At 48.0% G+C, this 22,395-nt stretch overlaps 2 protein-coding genes across 5 annotated transcripts in view; one reads left to right on the forward strand and one right to left on the reverse strand.

Annotated features, from left to right (window-relative positions):
- Positions 1-741: 741 nt before the first annotated feature.
- On the reverse strand, positions 742-7,062 carry LOC116749941 (endogenous retrovirus group V member 1 Env polyprotein-like). Of its 4 annotated transcripts, none has more exons than XM_032624805.1 (2): positions 6,986-7,062; positions 742-2,877 (listed from the first exon to the last, which is right to left on the reverse strand). In XM_032624805.1, exon 2 carries the CDS (start codon positions 2,658-2,660, stop codon positions 1,602-1,604), a length of 1,059 nt encoding a protein of 352 aa, XP_032480696.1. In that variant the 5' UTR covers positions 2,661-2,877; positions 6,986-7,062; the 3' UTR covers positions 742-1,601. The 4 variants fall into 4 exon arrangements, with proteins under 4 accessions (XP_032480696.1, XP_032480693.1, XP_032480695.1 ...); XM_032624802.1 differs by having other exon boundaries at positions 742-6,601; positions 6,986-7,006; XM_032624804.1 differs by lacking the exon at positions 6,986-7,062 and adding an exon at positions 6,506-6,883.
- Positions 7,063-7,373: 311 nt separating this feature from the next.
- The window catches only part of CCNY (cyclin Y), a 128,785-nt gene continuing 113,763 nt past the window's right edge, over positions 7,374-22,395 (forward strand). The window contains exon 1 of the mRNA XM_032624131.1: positions 7,374-7,860. Coding sequence (XP_032480022.1) covers positions 7,707-7,860 — 154 coding nt within the window. The 5' untranslated portion in view covers positions 7,374-7,706. The remainder of the gene's footprint in view (positions 7,861-22,395) is intronic.

Raw genomic sequence — 22,395 nt, forward strand, 5'->3', positions numbered from 1 at the left:
GAAATTGACAAGAGGCCAGATGAGAATTTTAGACATGGCTTTACGGGGGCTTGTGCTGCAGCATAAGGAAGTGAAAGCAAGCCCCAGGTGTCCTTGCCCACTCCTTCACAAAGAGCTCCCTGGGTCCTCTGATGGGGTGACAGTGGGGGTGGATCTGCAGGCCAGACAGGGGGCATGGCTTAGGCAGTTTGTCCATCCTTCTTGGCAGTGCCATATACAGAGATCATGTGCAGTTTCCCACTTTCTGTGCTGGCACCTCAAGATGGCAGACTTGCTCGTTACTGCCACCAGGAAGGTTGTGTAGTGGTCAACATTGCCCCTACTGCACAGGCATGAGGTTGTTTTTAATCACTTGTGGTTGATTCACGGCCTTCAGCATCCCTTTGCTTAAGGAAGCTTTACCCCTTGGTCCATTTATGGTTGCCAGCTTCCTGTTGTTCAAGGAGGTGCTGTCCAGGTGCAAGTGTCCTGGTAGATGATTCTAGGTCCCAGCCGATCTCATTCTCTCTTGAGGGATTCTACACCCATTATTCTTTTTTTAAAAAATTTACTTATTTTATTTATTTATTTTTGGCTGCGTTGGGTCTTCGTTGCTGCACACAGGCTTTCTCTAGTTGCAGTGAGTGGGGGCTACTCTCTGTTGTGGTGTGCGGGCTTCTCATTGCAGTGGCTTGTCTTGTTGTGGAGCACAGGCTCTAGGCACATAGGCTTCAGTAGTTGTGGCACACGGGCTCAGTAGTTGTGGTGCACGGCCTTAGTTGCTCCATGGCATGTGAGATCTTCCCAGACCAGGGCTCGAACCTGTGTCCTCTGCATTGGCAGGTGGATTCTTAATCACTATGCCACCAGGGAAGCCCTACACCCATTATTCTTAAGGGTCAAGGGGCCAAACATCTCTTCTTCTGGAGCCACGTCCTGCTGAACAGGGGCCACAGACCCTAGCCTACCCTAGAGGTGTAGAAGTCCCTTGATGACTGTTCTAAGGACCTAAAGGGACATGGGTCACCTTCTAACGGAACGGGTTGAAATTCCTGGGCCACCATGAACCTCACTTGGAACTGCTGAAGCCTGGAAGACACAAATCTAACTAAAAGATTAAACACGCAGGGTCTGAACAATAACAAAAGAACTACTGCCACTAGAGGGCCCAGGAGACGCAGGAACCAAGTAATGCTAGGGATGTAACCTCTAATTGAGTCCCATATAGTTTGGGCAGTGGGGTAGCTGAACCCATGTAACCACTTAGCTTGTTCATAAATTTCCTGAATATTTAGTTCAACTTCCCCCAAGCTGTTGATGTATGTACTGCAAGTTTTGTTAATTACTGCATAGACACCCACTTGTTCAGCCCGAAGATAATCCAGGGTTAACCTATTGTCAAACACAACATTGTCTAAGGAATCTAGGGACTCCTGGAGGCCCCTTAAAGGCATCACCATTTTTTTTTTTTTGGGCTGCGCCGAGTGAGGTTTTCGGGACCTTAGTTCCGTGACCAGGGATTGAACCTGTGCCCTCGGCAATGAAATCACTGAGTCCTAACCACTAGGGAATTCCCATCACCAGTTTTTGAGGCCAGGTTCTCTATGGCCTGTGTGGGTTTCTTAAGGTTGTTTTGTGATAGGGAAAAACGCCGCAGGGGCGGCCACTCCTATGGCCACCCCAATTCCTGCCAGGATTAGTCTGAGTACCCAGATATGTCTGTTTTGAGAGGTGGCATTATTATATATGGTGGCGCCTTGTCCTTTAGGGCCCAGTCGTCCCAAAGTGCATTCTCCCCGGAAGTGAACATTGTCTAAGCACGGATAGGCCATTGCTCGGAGAGGCCAGGAGAAGGAGGAATTTGGGTTCCCTTCGAAGGGTAGTTTATTTTGGGATGGACCACAGAGGAACAGATGTCCAGTGGGGGTGCAAGCTTGGCGGGGTGAAGTGGAATTAAACCATCGACGTAAAAGGGAACCCCAGCTAGGTGCATTATTGCATCTGGGGGACAGAGGTCCTCCGTCTAGTGGTCCTCCATCTAGTTCTGAGTTTTCCTCTATTCCCTCCTCGTCACTGAAGGCAGATGGGGTCTGATAAGTGAGCCTCCAGGAAGGGGCTGCTGTTCCCTTCCAGTGCGTACAAGAGGTGTTGGGTTGGGTCCCTGGGGAGAGCAGAGATGGGTCCACACACCAATGAGTCTGGTTAGGAGTGCATGAGGAGCTTGAAGTGGAAAATGATATAGGATAAATAGAGAGTGAGCGTCCCGTATCAGTAAGGCAGGTATCTGTCTGGCAGGGGCAACAGGGTTTTCCTTGCCCTGTGCAGAGAAGGGGCCGCTTGATCCAGAGACCGGTTTGGTTCCAAGGGTCTGTAAGCTCTACACACCCGATATCATCATGATCTTCGAGTTCCACTATTAGAAGCGGCGTGCTCCTAATGGGTTCAGAAGTCAGGATGAGATTAATGTCCTCATCTACAGGCAGAAACCGGAACCGAGAAACCCCCTCTTGTGCGAGAGGATGACAGATCCAACAATTAGAGAGATTTTTTCCTGAGGCCAAAATGCTGGAATAGTTGACAACTGAGTTTTCTCTCCAGGTTCCCCTTCCCTTATTATTTTCTCCCCAGCCCCTCTTTAGGAGAAGGGCCAAGAGAAGTGCCCACGTTTTCCACTCCGTCATTGGTTCTGGTCTTCTAGACCCAGGAGGGACAAAAGAGTTGCTTTTTCACTGGGGGTGGTTGAGCAAACCGGTAAGATGTGAGCAAAACTATAACAAAGTAAGCAAATAGAAGTCCAGCCTACCACATCCCCCTTTACTCATCTGTTAGTGGTGCTCAGTTTTTGAGTAAGTATCTCAGGTCTTCTACTGGCTCACAGGTGTATTCTTCTGTTGTGGCCTGTGGGGTTTTGGGAGGCAAGAGTTTTAATCTAGATAAATGTACCTAACTAGGTATTCCTTGTAGTTTAATGGCAGTGGGGGTTGCTAAAATTACTCTACAGGGGCCCTTTCATTTTGGTAATAGTTGATCTCCAGGGGATCCCTCCTTCCAAGTTTTAAGAAGAACCTGGACCCTGAAGTTAATTTGTGGAGGGGCTGCCCCTTCTGTTTTACCCCTAGTGGGACCTGGCAGTGCCTTCTTGGCTTAGTCCAAGATTGCCTTTTGAACCTGTCCCAGGTTAATAACACACTGTAGCCTCTGGCTCACTTCCTCATACCAGTGGTAAGGAAGGGCGTCTCATAGGTCACTTCGAATGGTCTAAGCTTCAGGAGACTCCTGGGGGCTATGTGAACCCTGAGGAGTGCAATAAGAAGCAGGTTGGTCCAAGGCTCATGAATCTCTTGGCAAAGTTTTGTTAAGGTTTTCTTTAAAGTATGGTTCATTTTGTCTACTTTTCCTGAAGATTGGAGGTGCCAAGAGGTGTGCAGATTGTAGCTAATTCCAAGGCAGTCGATAGGCCTTGGGTGATGTTCGCTATGAGGGAGGGCTGATTATTGCTCTGGAGGGATTTTAGAAGCCCAAACCGAGGAATCGTTTCTTATTTAAGAGGGACTTACAGACTTCAGTGGTCTTTTCAGATTGAGTGGGGAAGGCTTCCACCCATCCTATAAAAGTACTGACAGACACAGGAATATATTTATACCCTGACTGTGGGGGCATTTGGGTGAAGTTTAATTGTCAGTCTTCCCCCAGGTATGTCCCACGGGGTTGAAGTGGCTTGAGTAATGAAGGAGGGATTGGATGGGCCTGCGGATTATTAAGGGCACACAAATCACAGGCAAGGGTCACTCATTTTATTGTTCCTTTAAGCTCCTTTCCTGAAAAGGTCCTTTGTATCAAGTCCCATAGTGTATTCCTCCCACAGTAGGTGGCACCATGTAAACCCTTAATGAGCCTCCTTTCTTGGGCCCTAGGGATAAGAAACTTGTCATCCTTTATATACCAGCCTGTGCTTTCTTTCTTATAGCCCCATTTTCCAGCATTCTCTTGTTCCTGTGGGGAATACTGGGGCAGGCCAGGGAGTTCAGGGGGGCCAACCGTTAGGGCCATGATTTGGTCAGGCTCTTGCAACTGAACTGCCTGTTTTGTGGCCTGATCAGCTTTGTTATTTCCTTGGCTTATAAAGGACCTGTCCGTCTGATGGCCCTTACAGTGAATTACTGCCACCTGGGTCGGGAGCTGCACTGCTTCTAAAAGAGCCAAGATTAAATCTTTAGGTTTTATGGAAGAATTTCTAGCAGTTAACATTCCTCTCTCTCTCTCCAAATGGCAGCATGAGCGTGTAGTACATGGAATCCATATTTAGAATCAGTAAAAATATTTTTCTGGGCTGAAGTCTGGGGTGGTGGGGCCTTGGCTTCTATGATTTCATTTAAGCTAACTATAGCATCCTGCCATTCGGGTTCCCATCTCTATAAAACTACTCCCATCAGTGAACCGTTCAGCCTCAGGGTTGTCAAGGGGTTCATCTAGAAGACTGGATCTGCTGGAATAAGTTTGTTCTATTGTCTCTGTACACTGAGGCAATAAATCTCCATTTTCGACAGCTGTGAGAAGAGTTGCTGGGTTTAAGGCTTGGCACACCTTTCAAGTAATATCGGGTATCCATTAGGAGAGCCTGATATTTTGCTAACTTTCCCCTGGTTAACCAATGGTGTCCTTTGGCTTCTAACACAGATTGCACCTGATGAAGAGTTGATGCATCTAGGTGTTGTCCCACGGTGAGCTCAGAAGGCTCACTGACCAGTAGGGCCGTGGCTGCTACCACCTGTAGGCAGCTGGGGCATCTCGGGGCTGAGTCCAGTTGTTTTGAAAAGTAAACCACTGGCCTTTGATCTGCTCCCAGCTTTTGGGTCAGGACTCCTAGTGCTATCCCTGACCTCTCATTGATAGGGTGAAGGGTTTGTCTAAATTTGGAAGCCCTAGTGCTGGTGCCCTACTCAACTCAATCTTTAGGGTCTCAAAGTCCCACTGGTGGTCCCTACTCCATTAGAGGGGTTCCCTTTCTTCTCCCTTTAGAGCTTCCTGTAGGGCTTTGATTATAAGGCCATAATCTGGAATTCAGATACGGCAGAACCCAGCCATTCTGAGAAAGCCTCCGAGCTCTTTGTGGTTGGCAATGGTAATGCATTAATGGCTGTTTTCTGATTTATGGCCAGGGCTCATGCGATGGGGGTCAAAACAAACCCTAAATATTGAACCTCTTGCTGTGAAATCTGAGTCTTTCTTGGCGAGACTTTATATCCCCTTTCTGCCAGGAAATTTAGGACCTTAACAGTATTCTGATCTGAATCCTGCTTCACCTTTTTTAGGTAAAGGACCTTAGGACCTTATTAATAGGTCATCAACATACTGTAACAGAGTTCCATTTTTCAGGCTCAGTTCCCTCAGTTCTTTTCCTATCGCATTTCCAAAAAGACAGCAGCTGTCCCGAAGGCCCTGTGGAAGCACTGTCCAAGTGTAGTGAATAGCTTCCCGGGTGTCAAGTTCCTTCCATTCAAGGGCAAAAAGGTACTGGGAGTCTGGATGTAGGGGGATACAGAAATATACATCCTTGAGGTCTAACACAGAGAAGTATTGAGCACCCCCTGGCATTTGAGTACGGTGTACAGGTTTGGCACCATTGGGTGAATGGGATGGATGACAGCCTCATGCACTGCTTGTAAGTCTTGCACCAACCAGTATCACCGTATCCCCGGGAGGCTTTTGGATGGGGAGAATTAGAGAAGTGGACTAGCAGGGCCGAATGAGCCCAGGTTCTAGGAATTTGGTGAGCAGCAGTTGGCCCCCATCCCCACCTCTTCCCCTGCCTCAAGACCTCAGGCTTTAAAGGATAGTGCCTCTGCCAAGGGTATTTTCCCCCAGGCTTTTTCTCTATTTCTATTGGGGGAACATGCTTTGCCTTTCCTGGTACCAATATGTCCCAAACCACACGATCTACCTGTTGCCTAATTTCTTGGGGACTATTTTTATGACCAAAAGGCAGGTCATCTGGGGCTACTAACAGATGCAATCTCTGTTCCTTCTGGGACCGCACCCTGTTCTAAGAGTACTAGCTCCCAGTTTATTCAGCAAATCTCTTCTGAGGAGGGGGAGGCCATTCCGGCACATACAAAAAGGAAAGAGTGATGATACCAGAATCGACCTCACAGGTAAGGGGGTGGGATGTAAACTGTCTTACCTTTGGCCGCCCATCAGTCTCCATTACAGTACAGTCATGGTTGCAGAGGGGACCAGCAGGCCAACTCAGGACAAGGACACCCACCACTTAACCCAACAAATGGCAATAATACAGTTCAGAGCATGGAACTTTTTAAAATACGGACTAATAAATGTAATAAACATTACTGAGAGACCGGGGGGAGCACAAGTTAAAAAAAGGTTAAAGTCGTCCAGAATTAGACAAAATCATGTTTACACTGCTTTTGGCAAGATGTACACACATTGCTGATGCTGGGTATTAGTTCCCTTACTTTTCTTCCCAGTTAGTACCTGCGTCCGTCACTAACACTTCGTGTCTCTGTACCTCAGTTTCCTCATATGGAAAATGGGTTGCGCCAGGTTTCTCCTGTTCAAAGCATTCTGTCCCCGCGTCTCCCCTCAGCACGCCTGCCCTGGCCACCTGGAAAAGGTGGGAGGGTTGTTTCTGCCGCCTTACTTTGTCCCCTCGACAGGCGAAGGTGCAGCGATGCACTGGGGGTGGCGGGGCGGGGACCACCCTCCAGAGTCCCCACACGCAAGGCCCACGAGATCGGGGGAACAGGAGAGCAAGCACTACTGAACGGATCTGACGGTAACCTGCAGGGAGCGCGGCGCCGCCCGCGCCCAAGGTGCATTCCGCGCAGACGACAGGCGGCTCAGGACAGGAGAGCGCCCCCACCCTGCCAAGCTGCCTCTCAGCGCATAAAAGAGAAAAAAAGCCCCTCACTCCGCTCCACCCCACCGCCCCCGCTCAGCCCGGAGCCGCCCCGCGGCTCCTACCCCGAGGCCCAGGCGCCGCACGAACCTCTCTTCCCCGCACCGGTCCCTCGCGACGCCGCCGCGCTGCCCGCGCCCGCGGGAGGGCCCCCTCCTCGGTAGCGCCCCCTCCTCGGTAGCGCCCCCTCCTCGGTAGCGCCCCCTCCTCGGTAGCGCCCCCTCCTCGGTAGCGCCCCCTCCTCGGTAGCGCCCCCTCCTCGGTAGCGCCCCCTCCTCGGTAGCGCCCCCTCCTCGGTAGCGCATCCGCTTCCAGGGCAGAGGGCGGGGCGGTGCCGGGGGGCGGGGCGCTGAGGGCGCGGGGGGCGGGGCGAGAAACGGCGCGCAGGGCGGGGCCGGGAGGGCCGGGCTCAGAGTCCCCGCGGCCGCCCACGCCCAGGCCCGGCGCTGCTCCTCCCCGCTGCTAGCGTTCTCGCCGTCCACGGCTGTCCGCGTTCCCGCCGCCCGCGTCCGCCCCGCGTCCCCGAGTCCCCGCGTCCCCGCATCCCGAGCGGCCGCGCCCCCTGAACCGGAACCGCTTGCGGCCGCCGGCGCGGAGCCGGGCCGACCGGGAAGCGGAGGCGGCTGCGCGGCGCCCGCCATGGCGGCGGCGGGGTGAGCCGGGCCGGGCGGCCGCAGTCGCGCGGGCGCGGGCGCTCCTCCGCCGCGGACAGGCCGCCGGGCCGGGCGAGGGGAGCCGGGCCGCCCATGGCGAGGCCGCGCCGCCGCCGCCGCTGCTGACCCGGGGCCGCGCCGGGGCCGGGGCGCCCGCCATGGGGAACACCGCCTCGTGCTGCGTGTCGTCCAGCCCCAAGCTCCGCAGGAATGCCCACTCGCGGCTGGAGTCCTGCCGGCCCGACGCCGACTTGAGCCGCGAGGACACGGGCTGCAACCTGCAGCACATCAGCGACCGGGAGAACATCGACGGTGAGGCGGGCGGGCGGGCGGGGGTCCCTCCGATTCCTCCGACGCCCCGCGCCGCCTGAGCGCGCGCCCCGCATCCTGCCCGGCGGCCGTTGCTCTCGGCCCTTCCCCGCTAGCGGGCCAGGGTCTTCGCCCCCGAGAGCGGGCCTGGGCGGGGTCCAGGCCGGGGTCCGGCCGTCTGTCCGGCGGAGCCGCCCGTCTAGTTGCACGCAGAAGGGTGAGGCTGTCCGTCCTCCGAAAGGCGAAGGGTATGGGGACCCTGGGCAGGCCGAGGACTGGGTGCCTGGGTCAGCTGCCCGGAAACTCGCCAGTTGACCCCACTTGCTGGCTTTCAGCCCATTTCCATGAAAAACTAACCTCCCCAAAACACCACCAACAAAAAGCTTTTTTTTGGGGGGGGTGATGGTTTAAGAGATTGCAGTCAGATAGTTTCACCAGAATTCTTTAAAATTTTTTCTTTACGGTATTATCACAGTGATTTGCAGAGAGCTTTGGAATAAGTCCCCTCGTTTTTGCTTGGGGCTGAATTACAGTCCTGTGAATTTCTGATTGATTTGAATGACTTTTGGTTTGGATTAGTGTTTGTAAAGGAAGTTAAAGGACTGATCGCTGCGCCTAGTAATGGTTGTTTATTTTATTGGTCTTACAGTATCTTTATTAGTACCATTTTATCAATAAGCTACGTGGTTTAATATCTACAGATGGGTAGTTTATGCATCATACAGTTTATAAGTTTTCACCTTAAAAATTTGAAATTGGAAATATATTTTTATGACAACTTGACTTTTTTTTTAACCATTGAATCTTTTCACAGTTGATGTGGTTGAACTAATCTGAAAAAATTTCTTGTGTGAATGAATTGGCACAAGTCTATCGTAATTTATTCTTGTCGCTTTTAGGATGGCACATTCCATCTAGTGTGCAAAGCCAAATTTAAACTCTACCAAAGGGAAGAATTTTCTTATTGTTTGGCCTCATTTAATTTCTTCTAAATAGTAAATTCTTCTTTTTAGGACAACAACTTTATTAAATGAGTACCATATGTAAAAGAGACTAAAACAATGTCTGGTTTATAGTAGGCACTTAGTAAATTAGGGCTCAGTATGACATTTCTAGTGGTGTTATTTTAGACTTCCATTATGTTGACCTACTCTTTAGTTGCCTTTGAACTATAACCGTACTTTATTTTTAAATTTATGCATTTAAAAGCATCTAGCAGGATATTAAGTTCGGTCTGTCATGATCATTCCTATGGTCTCAAGCACCTGAAAGAAGTGGCCAGCATGTACTAAACACTAAGTATTGTGTTTTAAAGGAATGAATGAATGATTTTGTTGTAGGAAATCATCACTTAGTCCTATATAATGTTGGAGCATTGAAGATAATTTCTCCCTTATGCTGTGCCCTAATATCAGGTAGAGGCATTGTGTTTTAAATAATGGATTAAAATAATACAAACAAAAGGAAGACTCATTTCTTAGATCCAGGCTGCATGTTATTATCGCCTATAGTAAGGAAACAGGAAAATAAAAGTAATTGTAATCAGCTATTCGGCCGTAAGGTTTAGAAGGATTTTGCCAGAAAAAAATAGAGTAGTGTTGTGTTCTTTCATTTGGAAGAAATCTAAGTTTTGGTCATCATTCGCTTTTGAGAATACATTTGGAAGAGCGGCAGCTCTTGATTTGGAGGTTTGGGGAGGTTTGAGAGACTATAGAGCAGGTTAAGAGGATTTCTAATCTGGGCTGTAGATGATTTCTAATCTGGGCTGTAGTGGCTTCTCACCCCAGAACCCAGTTGGTATGAGGCTAGTTTAAACCCAGAAATACTAATTCACTATTTAAACAATGTTCTCTCTGTCTGCCACATTCAGTCAATAATACTTGTAGTATTTACCTATTTGGCCATTCTCAACAGTTTCAATTAGAGCAGAAATCTAGGACTGGGCTTTGGCATTAGTATGTGTAAAGCGCTCCAGGTGATTCTAAGATGCAGCCGGGTTGAAAATCGCTGGCTGGGTGAGCCTTGGAAGTGTCATTGTTGTTCAGGGGCATTTTCCGTGGAAATTCATTCTGTCTGAGGCTGGGAGAAGAGAATAGATTTGCTTAAGTTGTAGTGTATAGATATACATATATATCTGTATTTTAACTTCTGATTGTTAGGTGATGAGTAAACAAGTAAAAACTGCATCTCAGGAGTTCTTGATTTTAGTAGGTAACAAAAGCTGAAGTGCCTAAGTACCATATTTCTTATACCCTGAAAGATCTTCCAGACAGCTAGTTTTGGAAGGTTCAGAGAAGTTCATGGAGCTGGGTTAGGTTAGTTTCTTTAGAGCACAAAGATACGAGGTTCATGTTTTCCCTGCCCAAACACAGCAGGTAATGTTTGTAGAATTTCAGTGACTGTGTTAGGCTTCCATGACGCCCACAGGCAACTTGCCTGCCTTTGTATTTAGTGTACCTTAGTGTTAGGTTATTCCTGTTTTTTATATTAGACTCATCAGTTACCCAGGTATTACTCCTGGTAAAATTACTGTGAGAATGAGAAAAAACAAAAACACTTAGCAACAGTGATGGTAATAAGTACAACCCTTACACATTGCTTACTCTGTGATGGATGCTGCTTTTATGCTTGACATCAGCTCAGTAACCCTGGGGGTAATATTATCCTTACTTTAAGACCAAGAAATGAGGCAGAGAGGAGAAATGACTTGCCCAAAGTTATGGAGCCAGTAAATGACTAGTGGAAACTTTCCATTGTTGCTTGACTAGCCATCAAATATTAACTAAATATTAACTAGTGTGGGGTTGCCTTCTGGGGTAGGCTCTGTGTCACTGTGTCGTATCCATGGTTTCTCTGGGAAGGACTTCCTCCATCTGTAACATGCTGGACTTACCAGATTAGATTATTTTTGTGGGAGGAGAAGAAGAGGAATGGACTGAAGAGAATTTAAAATTCGGTGAGACCAAATAAATCAGGATAATTGTTAACATCTGTACCAGAGTGTCAGTTTGGGTTGACAAACTCAAACCTCAAAATGATTGGGAGCCACTTCATCCAGGGATCAGCTGTCATCCTTGACAATCCAATAGCTCCCTCATCTCATATCCAGTCTGCTAGCAAGGCATGACTCTCTATCTTCAAAATATATCCAGAATCTGACTCCTTCTTAAAACCTCTCCTGCTGTTGCAATCTAAGCAGCCTGACTGGTCTCCCTGCTTCTCCCCTTACCCACCACGGTCTGTTCTCAACACTGCAGCTGTGCTGAGATCCTTTTCAGAACTTTAACACATCACTCCTCTGCTCAAAAAACTGCAGCGACTCCTTATGTCACATGGAGTAAAAGCCTTACAGTGAACTTGACAGTGGAGTCCTTCCAGTGGACTCCAAGGCCCTTTGTGATCTGCCTGCCCTCCTCAATCACTAGCTCTTTCTAGCTACACTGGCCTCCTTCAGTGCTGTTCCCTGAACACACCAGACATGCTGTCACTCCACGACCTATGCTCTGTCCCTCTGCCTGGAATGCTCTTCTCCATGTGTTCTCTTGGCCAGCCCCCCCCCGCCCCTCACCTTCAGTCTTAGTTCAAGCCTCACTTTTTCAGTGAGGCCTTCCCAATCATCCCACTTTAACATTCCTCTGGTCACCCCATCAGCAATCCTAATATACATTTTGTGCACTATGATTTCTTAACTGCATGTCACCTGTAGTACATTGTATACACATATGTATGTATTGTAATAATATTTCTACTCTAGCGTATAAGTTCTGCTAGAACTTTTTTGTTCATTGATGTAACCTTAGTGCTTACAGTAGTGCCTGATACCTTGAAGAACCGCTTTAAATATTTGTTGAATGAATGAGTGAAGCCAGCCACTGAAGGACATCAGAGTCAGAGCATCAGTGTGTGTATTTATTGAGTGAGAGGAAGCAGAAGGAAGTAGGGAATGAATAAGACTTATAATAATGAAAGCAGAGTGGATGTGAAACTTTTTGGTTGGTTTGCGTTTTAACCTGAGAGGTAAGCAGATAAGGTGATATCCTGAAAATGAAACTGAAGAAAGATTTCAAAGCATGACAAAAGAAAAAAACACACCCAAACTGAAAGGAAACCAATGGCTGGTGGAAATCTGTTTAACAGCATGATATGTTCAGTCTTATTTCAGATGTCTCTTCAGATGAATGGCTTTAGCTGTGGTCTCATGTCCTTAAGGATCAAAATGAGACTAAGATGCTTATAAATAAAAAAACACTAGATAAACAAATGTGATTATGAACATAGCCATTCATGTGACTTTCTTGGATTAAACGTGAAATGTGTTCTGGGATATATGGCACTGGTATCTGAACCTCCCACGGCCAGGGAAGCTGGAAGCTTGAGGCGCTCCCCCAGGCACCGCAGGGTAGCTGGGGAAGCCAACTGCTGTAAGGCTGGGGCGGCAAGAGAGCTGGTAACAGACCTGAGTGCCTGTTTGGAGCAGGAGCTCGGACTCCTGCCCTTGGTTTCTGCGCTGTCTGCAGCCTATGGAAATTGATTCCTTCTGCATTCTTTTTCTCGAGTCTCGGTCCCGCTTTAACCTTTCCAGCCTGACGGGCAAAACCATGCCTGTAGACTTTGCTTCCAGGCTAAAATTTATTAGCAATGCTGCCTGTGAGGTTTGTGAAGATGTTCCGACCAAGTGTGGGCTGACTGCATACAGTGGTGGCTCCATGGAGCAACGATTGTGGCCCCCTGACCTCCACTCCACTCACTTATTTTCCTCCCTAATTTAGAATCAGGGAGTCATTTGCCCCTCACTTTACGGATGAGGAAGCTGAATCTTGGAAGGTACAGTCTCTTGCGCAGGTCATGCAGATCCTGGAAGAGGGTAGTGAATCTCTTCACATCTTTCTCCTCATTTTACAGGAGAGGTAATCGAGCCTTAAATGTTAAGAAATTTGCTCAAGTTTCCACAGCTAGTTAGTAGCAGAGTTGGGGTCCAATTTATCCTTACTTGCTAGAGCATCACACCTCAACTACCCTGTGATAGCTACTTAGGGAGGGAGTGATCTGTGCCTGGCCCACGCCTGTCTTGTTTTCAGAGGTTCAGTTGTTGCCTGTGTGCTTTTGGCTAACAGTACTTTGCGAATAGGATTTTTACTTTTCTGCTTCTTTTAGGGAGGAGTGAAGATTAAATAATTTTTTGGAATTGTAGATTTTCTCACCCTTTTCTACGAAGCTGATTGTTTCTGTCATCTTAAGGAGATGAATTGCTTTCACATTTCTGGCTAGATGAAACTAACAACACAAAGATTAAATCCAGGGCTTCCCTGGTGGCGCAGTGGTTAAGAATCCTCCTGCCAGTGTAGGGGACAAGGGTTCAAGCCCTGGTCCAGGAAGATCCCACATGCCTTAGAGCAACTAAGCCCGTGCCCCACAACTACTGAGCCTGCGCTCTAGCGCCCACGAGCCACAACTGCTGAAGCCTGTGTGCCTAGAGCTCATGCTCTGCAGCAAGAGAAGCCCCCGCAATGAAGCCCACGCACCGCAACAAAGAGTAGCCCCCACTCACCACAACTGGAGAAAGCCCGCACACAGCAATGAAGACCCAACGCAGCCAAAAATAAATAAATTAAATAAATAAATTAAAAAAAAAAAGATTAAATCCATTCCTATCCAGGAAAGGGCAGAACCAAAAGGAAAAATATAATGAGAGGCAAGCCACGTGAGCAGCTTTGAAATCCTGTTTTAATCATGCAGGGTCAGAGATTTAGCTCCAGGCATGTAGTGTTGGGCTTACCTTTAAGGAAGCAGTGTTTGGTATTTTTCACAAGAGAGCGATTCACAGTATCATGCTTGTCATACTTCAAAATACAGATCCTTTAACGATTCAACATCTAGGCACCCAGGGTAAGTCTGTGGCACCAACAGTTGATGTTAGGGCCTCTCGTGCTTTCAGTATCATTTTCAGCTGGAGCTGGAGGGAGGGAGAGAGCTCACTCTCCCTGCAGCCTTTCGTGTCATCGTGAAATGTTGAGTTTGTTGCTGGGAGTCTTGGGTAGGAGATCATTTCCTCTCTGTGCTCCAAGACTCACTGTTGTCCTATCCTGCCTTTCCTGAAGAATGAGAGAAGGCTCTTCCCAGGGGGTTTACAGAATGTGCCTCTGGGTCTGTGAAGTTGATGGAGGGCAAGGAGCAGGAGCCCAGTAATCAGGAGGTCTGTGCCCCGGACATGACTCTGCCTTTGCTGTGGGGCCTCTGTCCTAGTGAGCCACTTTCCTCTCTGCTTAAAAAAGTGTGCTTAAAAATACTGCCTTGAGGACTTCCCTGGTGGCGCAGTGGTTAAGAATCTGCCTGCCAGTGCAGGGGACACGGGTTCGAGCGCTGGTCTGGGAATATCCCACATGCCGCGGAGCAACTACGCCCGTGTGCCACAACTACTGGGCCTGAGCTCTAGAGCCCGCGAGCCACAACTACTCTGCGCCTAGAGCCCGTGACCTGAAACAAGAGAAGCCACTGCAGTGAGAAGCCCACGCACTGCAACAAAGAGCAGCCCCTGCTCATCGCAACTAGAGAAAGCCTGCGTGCAGCAGCGAAGACCCAACGCAGCCCTAAATAAATAAGTAAATTTATTAAAAAAAAATACTGCCTTGACATATGACCTAAGGGACCTAAAATGAGACCAAAATGCTTAATAAACCAGAAAGTACTAGATGCACGTATGTCATTATGAACATGGCTCTCATGTTGATTTTCTTGGATTAAATATGCAGTGTGCTGCAAGAGCTACAGCAAGCTGTGTTTGAACTTTCCATAGCCAGAGAAGGCAGAAGCCAAGGGGCTCATCCTACCAACATATCAAGCATTCAGGGTAGTACCGGAAGGATAAGTGGAATTTTAGAGCTGGGTGGGATGAGGTTTTGCAGAGCTCTGTGACCTTTGAGTGGGAGCTTGGTGGCAGTAGAATTTGGAATAGAAACCATCCTTTTTCTAGCATTTATTGCCCTTCTGGGTTGCATCTTTCCAAAGTCATACCATGATGCCATGCAATGAAAGTGGGATGAGTATTTGAGACAGCTTCTCCAACTCCTGCGGATACCCGGCCCCTCCAGCCAGCCGGCTGGTTGGCTGGCTGCCTGCGGAACTGGGTTCCTGGGAACGTCAGCCTGTGCCGTGACAGAGAGGGTAAGGCCAGGGATTTAAAAAACAAAATTCTTCAAAGAATAAGGTTTTTGAGGCATGCATACAGGTGCTTTATTATATTAAAATACTGCTTTAAATAAAGAGGAATTGATGGGCTGAAAAATAAGCACAGGAAGCCCTGAGCGAGTTTTTTTGGGGTGGTTTGTGCCCATCTTTTTCATGGAAGAATCTGACTGGCTGGGTCCACAGCTGCAGAGAGGTCAGAGGAGACCTCGCCCTCTGTTCCCTTTCTCAGCTGCTTGTGCTGCTGATAGCTGTTTCGTATGGCTCCCTTCCTTTACTTCTTCTGAGGCTTCTTTTGCTCTCTGCCAGCTTGGAGAAAGGAGTGTGCTGAAGCTAAAATCGAGTGTGGTTGGTCTGACAGCTGACAAATTGGCAGGCTCCTCAGTCAGCAAGAGTTTGCCTAGAAAGTCTCTTGGTGACTCTGAGAAGAGAGATCATCTCAGGGACGGTCAGTTCCAAATTGCTACATTTTGGGCCTCTCTCTTGCCTTGCTGGGGAGGTTACACTTAAATACTGGAGTGGAAAACCTTGAAATCCTTTATTCTTCACCTTTGTCAGAATATTGACATTCTGTACAACAGTTTTGACTTTGTAAAAAACTTTGTTTTTTTATTTGTTTTTCATATGGCTCAAAAATTGGACTGAAAGGGAGTTCTAAAATATTTGGTCAATGGTAACATCTCTGGGATAAGTGTCTAGTCTCCTCTGGTTATCCTACTTTGATTAAAAAAAAATTCAACCTGATTTCATTATTTGATAGACACATTACCTAACATATGTAATTTTAATTCCTGGGTCCTTCTTTTGTGGTCTTTGTCCCCTACTCGGGCTGTATAGTGGGGGCTCATTGGGTGTGATAGATGTGAGTGCCATGCTCAGCAGAGATGTACCAGCCTCCGCAGACATGTCAGCTGGCTCCTGGTACTGAGAGAAGTACAGCTGGAGTACACTAAAGATAATTGTTAGCAACTGCAATTACATCCTTGCCAGATTGCTTCGTGAGCTTTACAGAAATCTCAGTTGGATGGTGAAATGCAAGTCACTTCTATTTTGGACACCTCCGATTATAGACCTGTGTCTCTGAGGAGGATAAATAGGAAGTACTCGGCATGGGAGTTCACATGTAATATAGCTGTGTGTTGCAACAGTGTGTAGTGTTTGAAACATTTTGTAAGCACGTTTTCTTGTGGATGGATGATTCTGTTCCTGGTGGGGAAGGAGAAGCTATTAAAGATATTGTGATTATATTTGATAAACTCTTGTCTCACTCTGCAAATTTAGCATTAATCAGGGGAATTAGTGCATGGATGGATAGGTTAAGAGGTCTGTCCTTCACCTCAAGAAAAGGTTTCACCCCACATTTAGGATTCTGTCCAGGAATGAACCTTGACTTAGGATACTAGTTGATGACAGCTATTGAATTAAGTGTAATCGCAGTTGTCCTTTGAACTATTTCTGGTTTTTAGATGTGGATCTAGATTTTGTACAGTTGCTTACGAGTCCAGGTTTTAGGGCTCCCTGTGTGTCCTGCTGAAATCTAAGATGAGAGTTGAGGTTGTGATGCTGTGTTTAAATTCAGCTTCAAAAATTTCGAACTCACACATTCATCAAGCAGTTCTTTCATTTATAGTGAGCAATTACTTTTGTCAGTTTATGCAGATAATCTTTTTTTTTCCCCTCAAGCTGTGTGTAAGTGATGGGCCGTTATTTTAATGTGTAGTTCTTGTTACTCCTTTTCGTGAAAGACATTGGTAAACAGGGTCTCTACAGAATTGGAGATTGCCTTCTGTCTTCGAGAGCTAAAGGCAATGAAGAGGGACGTTCACTTTAATGTTAGCATACATTTGACTCTTTTCTGTAGGTAAATCTAATGTCTAATTTTATGTGTCTTGCATTTTGTCGGAAGTCTGGAGGAAGCATAACAAAGCTGCCTTTCAGAAGTGTGACTTGAAGTATCAACCACACAGCCCTGGACTGGAGGAGGAGAGCACGGGTCCTTGCCGTGCACGCCGTTCTCTTCCGTGGAGGCTGGTGGTTCTGTCTGAGCCCTGCACCCGGGTGCAGGCCCCGTGCGCTATGTAGTGTCTCCTCCGCAGCGGGAGGGACACTGCTTAGTCGCTGGCTTTGCAGCTCTTGGTGGCCCCTGGGTTTGGGGAGTGCAGGACTTGAACAGAGCGTGTGCGGAGGGGCTGCGGCGGCCTCGAGGAGGTGGGGGTGGGTGGGGACGACCCTGTGCAAGACCCCCGGGCGGGCACGGCCCCACGAGTGGTCAGGGCCTTTGCTCCTGGGCCACGTTGGGTGCCTCGCGCCCTTTAGAATGACTGGGGCTGGACGGCGCGCGGGGCTGTGGTTTTCAGGGTCAGTGGGGGTGGCCTGCTGGGGAGAGGCCCTGTGGGCTTCTGGTGTGGAACCAGGAGACACTGGACGACTGGACCTCATCGTCGTCTCTCATTTAACCAAGAATGTTCTGGAAGGAGCCTTTGTTGAAGCCTAAGTTGAGTTTTTCAAAAATGGAAGTTATTCTTGTGTCTGGGGTAAAAAGGCACTGTGACAGGAACAGAGGGAAGGATGGAGGGAGTCGAGGACGGAGTGTGAGGACAAGACAAGAGTGGGTGGAGCCGGGTGAGCATGGGCCACAGCCTGCGAGGGGACAGCGCCATCTCCCCTTTGTCTCAGTTCTGCACGTTTGTCACTGTCACACATCCGAGGCCACGGGCGGGCATGCCGGGCTCCAGGGGCACTGTGTGAACAACCCCGCTGTTTCCCCACAGGGCTGCTTTCTGTGCTCATTTGGACTCCTTAGGACGGGCATGTGCTCTGAGGTGGGGCTCCTTGTGGTACTGTGGACAGAAACATGTGCCCTTGACTCTGAGCTGATGGGGCCGTGGCGTTCTGGGTGCACCTGGAAGGTGTGTGATTCCTTTGTTCAAATTAAAAAGTCATGCGTTTGTCTACCGTATGCCTTCTCCTTTTTTTTCCCCTTTCTTTTTTCCCTTTTTAGTGCAATACTGAGAGGCGTGGTACATTTTTCTTCTTTTAGCCAGAAGTTTTATTTTTTACTTCAACTTTAATATCAGCTAGCTTTTTGTGTGGGTTTTTCATATTTTCTTAGTACTCACAGTGGGCTTTCCTTTGGGAGTCTGTTTTGAGGAGGAATATAAAGACGGTCTCTTTGAGTTGGTAAAGCTCTGATGTGTTTTCTGACGTTGCTTTGGCTGGGTTTGAGTGCTCAGTGCAGTTTTGTATCTTTGTGGACCTTTTCAAATCTCATCACTGCAGCTGGGTGACCTGGCTTCCTGAGGCAGGCGGTGGGTGAACAGAAATGGTGTTTGATTCAGGGTCTGGTATTCAAGGTCATGCTTAATAGAAAACTTGGGGGGAAACCCCTCTGGGTGTCGTATCTGTGTTGCACTGTTACACTCTTGAGGAAAAAAGTTTGGGGATGAACAGGTCATTTGATTTCAAGACTTGATTTGATTTGAGGTTTAGAAATTCAAGTCTTGATTTGTAGCTTGCCTAGGTGAAGAAAGCTCCAAAAAATGTGGTGATGCTGTATTCCTGACAATTAAACCTTGCCTCTATGAATATTTGAACCCAAAATGTCAGTCCCTTAGTTGTAAAGTTACCTATAAAGATAGAAATGGAAGTGGCTCCTGAAGCTGAAGATGTTCCTCCAGAGCCTGAGGGTTGAAGGTGCGCAGTCAACGCCTGCGGCGCCCATGTAGCACAGATCACTGGTTAGGAAGCGTCCCCGTTGTCAAGGTGCAGCCTTGGATTAGCGAGGGGGTCAGCAGCCTTGCTGCAGAGCTCAGAGGGAAGCCGGCTGCCTGGGCCTTGACGGCAGGATTAAAAAGGCTCCCGGCAGAAAGATGGGAGAACGGAGCGGTTGGGGCTGGCACTGCTTCTGGGGCTGCCCGTCCACGTGCGCTCAGAGCCCTGTAGCAGCACTGCTTGGAGTTACAAGGATGAGCCTTTCCTGGTCCGCATAGCACATCTGGATGTGACACGGAGATGAGCCATGCAGAGGCAGCCAGACCTTGGTCATTTTCTCTCTGTTCCTTCTGTATTCTGAGGCCCTCTGAAGTGACGTTCAGTATTGTTTTTAGAGTGAATCTGAAGTTTTACGAGGCCCAGTATATGCCCGTGTGCATGAAATAAGAGGTCTTTCAGGGAAGGAAGGTCTGGCCTTACCCAAGCGAAGTGTGTCATAGTTCTTTCAGCTGCTTTTGTGGGCAGGCTGTCTAGAGAATCTGTTTGCACAAGAAGAAATACGGCAAAATGTCTTCTGTACCACTTAAGGTAGGGGTAATTAGCAGTCCGTGGGGACCTGGAATGTAACTTGAGACAGAAGATGATGATTATAGAATATTTTAAGTACTTTTATTTTAAGCATATAAAACAAAAGCGTGGGACACGATGAACAGAAGTGCTTCTTACTAGGTGCCCTTACGAGACCTCTTTTGGTGAACAGGTAACCAGTATATAAAGGGGTATCCAATATGAATTTGAATCCTCTTAGTAAACAGCAGTGCTCCTCTTGAATGTCTTCAGCCCAACAGTTTTTAGGGCCATTGCTCGTTATACGCTTTGGCCAGGTAGGCGTGATCACTGATACCTGCGTTGGCCATGTTGTTTGGTTTGCTCCTGAGGGTGTACGTAATTTACCTGATTTTCAGGTATTATTATAAGACACGTGGGGTGTGATGTCTTGGCCTTCATCTCACTTGTTTTGTTCCAGGAAGTCTACCTAGAATATAGCGTTCCCAGTACTGTTTTTATTTGAAATGCCAGTTATTGCTGAGGGTGGGATCAGTTTGTAGGGTGACTGTGGCTGCGAAACTCATCACAAAGCTTTTTTTTTTCTTTTTTCCTTTTTTTCCCCAGAGTTCAGAAGTGGTGACAGTTGTTTAGTTTGGAATTCTCATTATAGATAAAAGAGGCCACATAAGCAGAATGCTAATGCTGTGAGGAACTAGACAAGCTGAGAAGTTAGGGGGGCTTCCTTTCCTTTTAAACTAACATGTCTAGCAAGTGGTAAATTCCTTGTGAGAAGTATTTCTAGAATGTGTTGTCTTCAGCCACGGAGAAGCAGGAGTTGGAGAGAAAATGGAATTCAGCAGCAAGTGTTGGCCGAGAGACGTCTGTTTTCCATCACTTAAAGGGGGAACTCATGGTGCCTGTGATGACTGGGCTCAGAGCCCTGGCTATCTCGGGCAGTGCTATGCTGGCATTTTGCATACGAGCGGGAATTTGATGTCCCCTGTTGGAGGTTAAGGTCCAGTTCTTCTACCGGTCAACAGATATTGGTCAATCCAAGTACTAATCAGTTCTAGGCTCCCCACTGGATGCTGGGAATGCAAAGATCAATGTAGCTCGGACTTTGCCCTTAAAGACCTAATGATCCTTTAAGGGAGACAGATACGCAGATAAGTGATTACAATACCATATACAGAGGTAGAAGGGAGGCTGAAATGATGATCTCTGTCCTAGGTGGTGAGGGGATGTGGTCAGGGAAGACTTTGCCAAGACAGCCTGGTGTCGAGGGCAAGAGGAGTGGGAGTGGGGAAGGGGCAGGAAAGGGTGCAGGGAAACTGCTTCAGAAAGATCCTGCGTGCATTGGGGTATAACTTTGTTTTGAAGTCAGTAGGTAATGTTGAACTTATCGGTGGCTTAGTCCCCAAACATCTTGTTTAATGAATTATGCTCCTTAGGGGGACATTTGTTCTAAAAGATTTCATAATGGATGGATGTGCATTGGAGAGCAGTTTCTTGAGTATTTTGCATATACTCTGGATTCTGGGAAATGATTACTCAAAGTTGTAACGTGGAAGACAGAATAATGTCTTGAGAACTGTAAAAGCAATGTGCTGTTTTTGTTGGGTATGAGACATGAGCCTTCATAGAATCACGGAGCGTTCATACCATCAAGTACCACCGAGATCCTCACGCTTCAGGTCAGGCAGCCAAGCTGTTGGGAGGGTTGCTCCCCAGCATCACATGGCTCGTTCCGGGTGGCGTGCAGGAGGGAAAGTCTCCTGATGGGAGTTAGGGTCTTTCACACTGGTTTTCGCCGCAAGATTAAATATTCCCCAAAGGAGATTAACCTTTTTTTTTTTTTTTTTTTGGCTGCGCTGGCTCTTCGTTGTGGCATGTGGGCTAATCAGGCTGTGTAACAAACTACCCCCAAAATTAGTAGCTTAGGACAACAGTATTCATCATCTCTCAGCGTCTGTGAGTCGGGACTCGGGCACACCTTAGCTCAAGGTCTCTGGTAGAATTGCAGTTGAGCTGTCAGCTGAGGTCGTGGTCCTCTTAGGGCTCAACCAGGAGAAGAGAATCTCCTTCCAAGGCCTCAGGTGCTCGCTGGCTGCTGGCTTCAGACATCAGTTCCTTGCCTTGCCAGCCTCTCCAGGGGCAGCTCCCACCATGGCAGCTGGCTTCCCCTAGAGCAGATGATCTGGAAGGGCAAGAGAGACCCCTAGGGTAGGAGCCGCCGCCTTTCTGTACCTGAGTTAGAAATGGCATTCCATCATTGCTCAAGTCTGGCCCACACCCAAGGGGACAGTGTTACATAAGAGTGAATACCTAGAGGTGTTTGGGGGGGCTATATTGGAGGCTGCTTACCGCAGGCATTAAACAAGATTCTTTTGCTTGTATGTAGTGGTCGTCCACTAAAACTGCTTGAGCAAAATGGGTGGGGAGTGCAGGCGGGAAGAGTTATTGCAAGTACCTGAAGATATTTCATGGAAAGCAAGGGCCAGGAGCATACCTGAGTCTCATAGGGAACTGGAGTTGGGAGCTGGACAGCCTGTAGGAACAGAGGCAGCTGTCTCTTCAGTATTTTACTGTTAAATTCTCTTGTCAGGCTTAGTTGGTCTTATCTTTTTCCATGTCTCAAATTTATTTTTCTGTCAATTTTTATTCTCTCTGTAAAATTCCTTCCTTCCTTCCTCCCTTCCTTCCTCCCTTCCTTCCTCCCTCCCTCCCTCCCTCTCTCCCTCCCTCCCTCTCTCCCTCCCTCCCTCTCTCCCTCCCTCCCTCTCTCCCTCAATTCTAAGACCACAAAAGACTGACTAGAATCTCAGTGTTCCAGTTTCCCAGGAGAAAGGATTGCATGCACTCCACCCAGCTAATGGGGTGGCTTCCCCTGTGAGAAGTGTCCAGTCAGCTGTGGTGGGTGAAGGTCAAGGTGGGGGTCTGGACATGACTACAGAAGCTTTACCTCTGTTGTTATGGAAGTGGGTAAAAGGGTGAGGTTGCAGGGGGTGGTGAATGGTTGGGGGAAGCACATTTCAGAGAAGGGCATTTGGAAATAATTTTATCAGATATGTATTTTTAAAATCTATGTTTCAGTTT

This window comes from Phocoena sinus, chromosome 2 (genome assembly GCF_008692025.1).
Source record: "Phocoena sinus isolate mPhoSin1 chromosome 2, mPhoSin1.pri, whole genome shotgun sequence".
Classification (NCBI taxonomy): Eukaryota; Metazoa; Chordata; class Mammalia; order Artiodactyla; family Phocoenidae; genus Phocoena; species Phocoena sinus.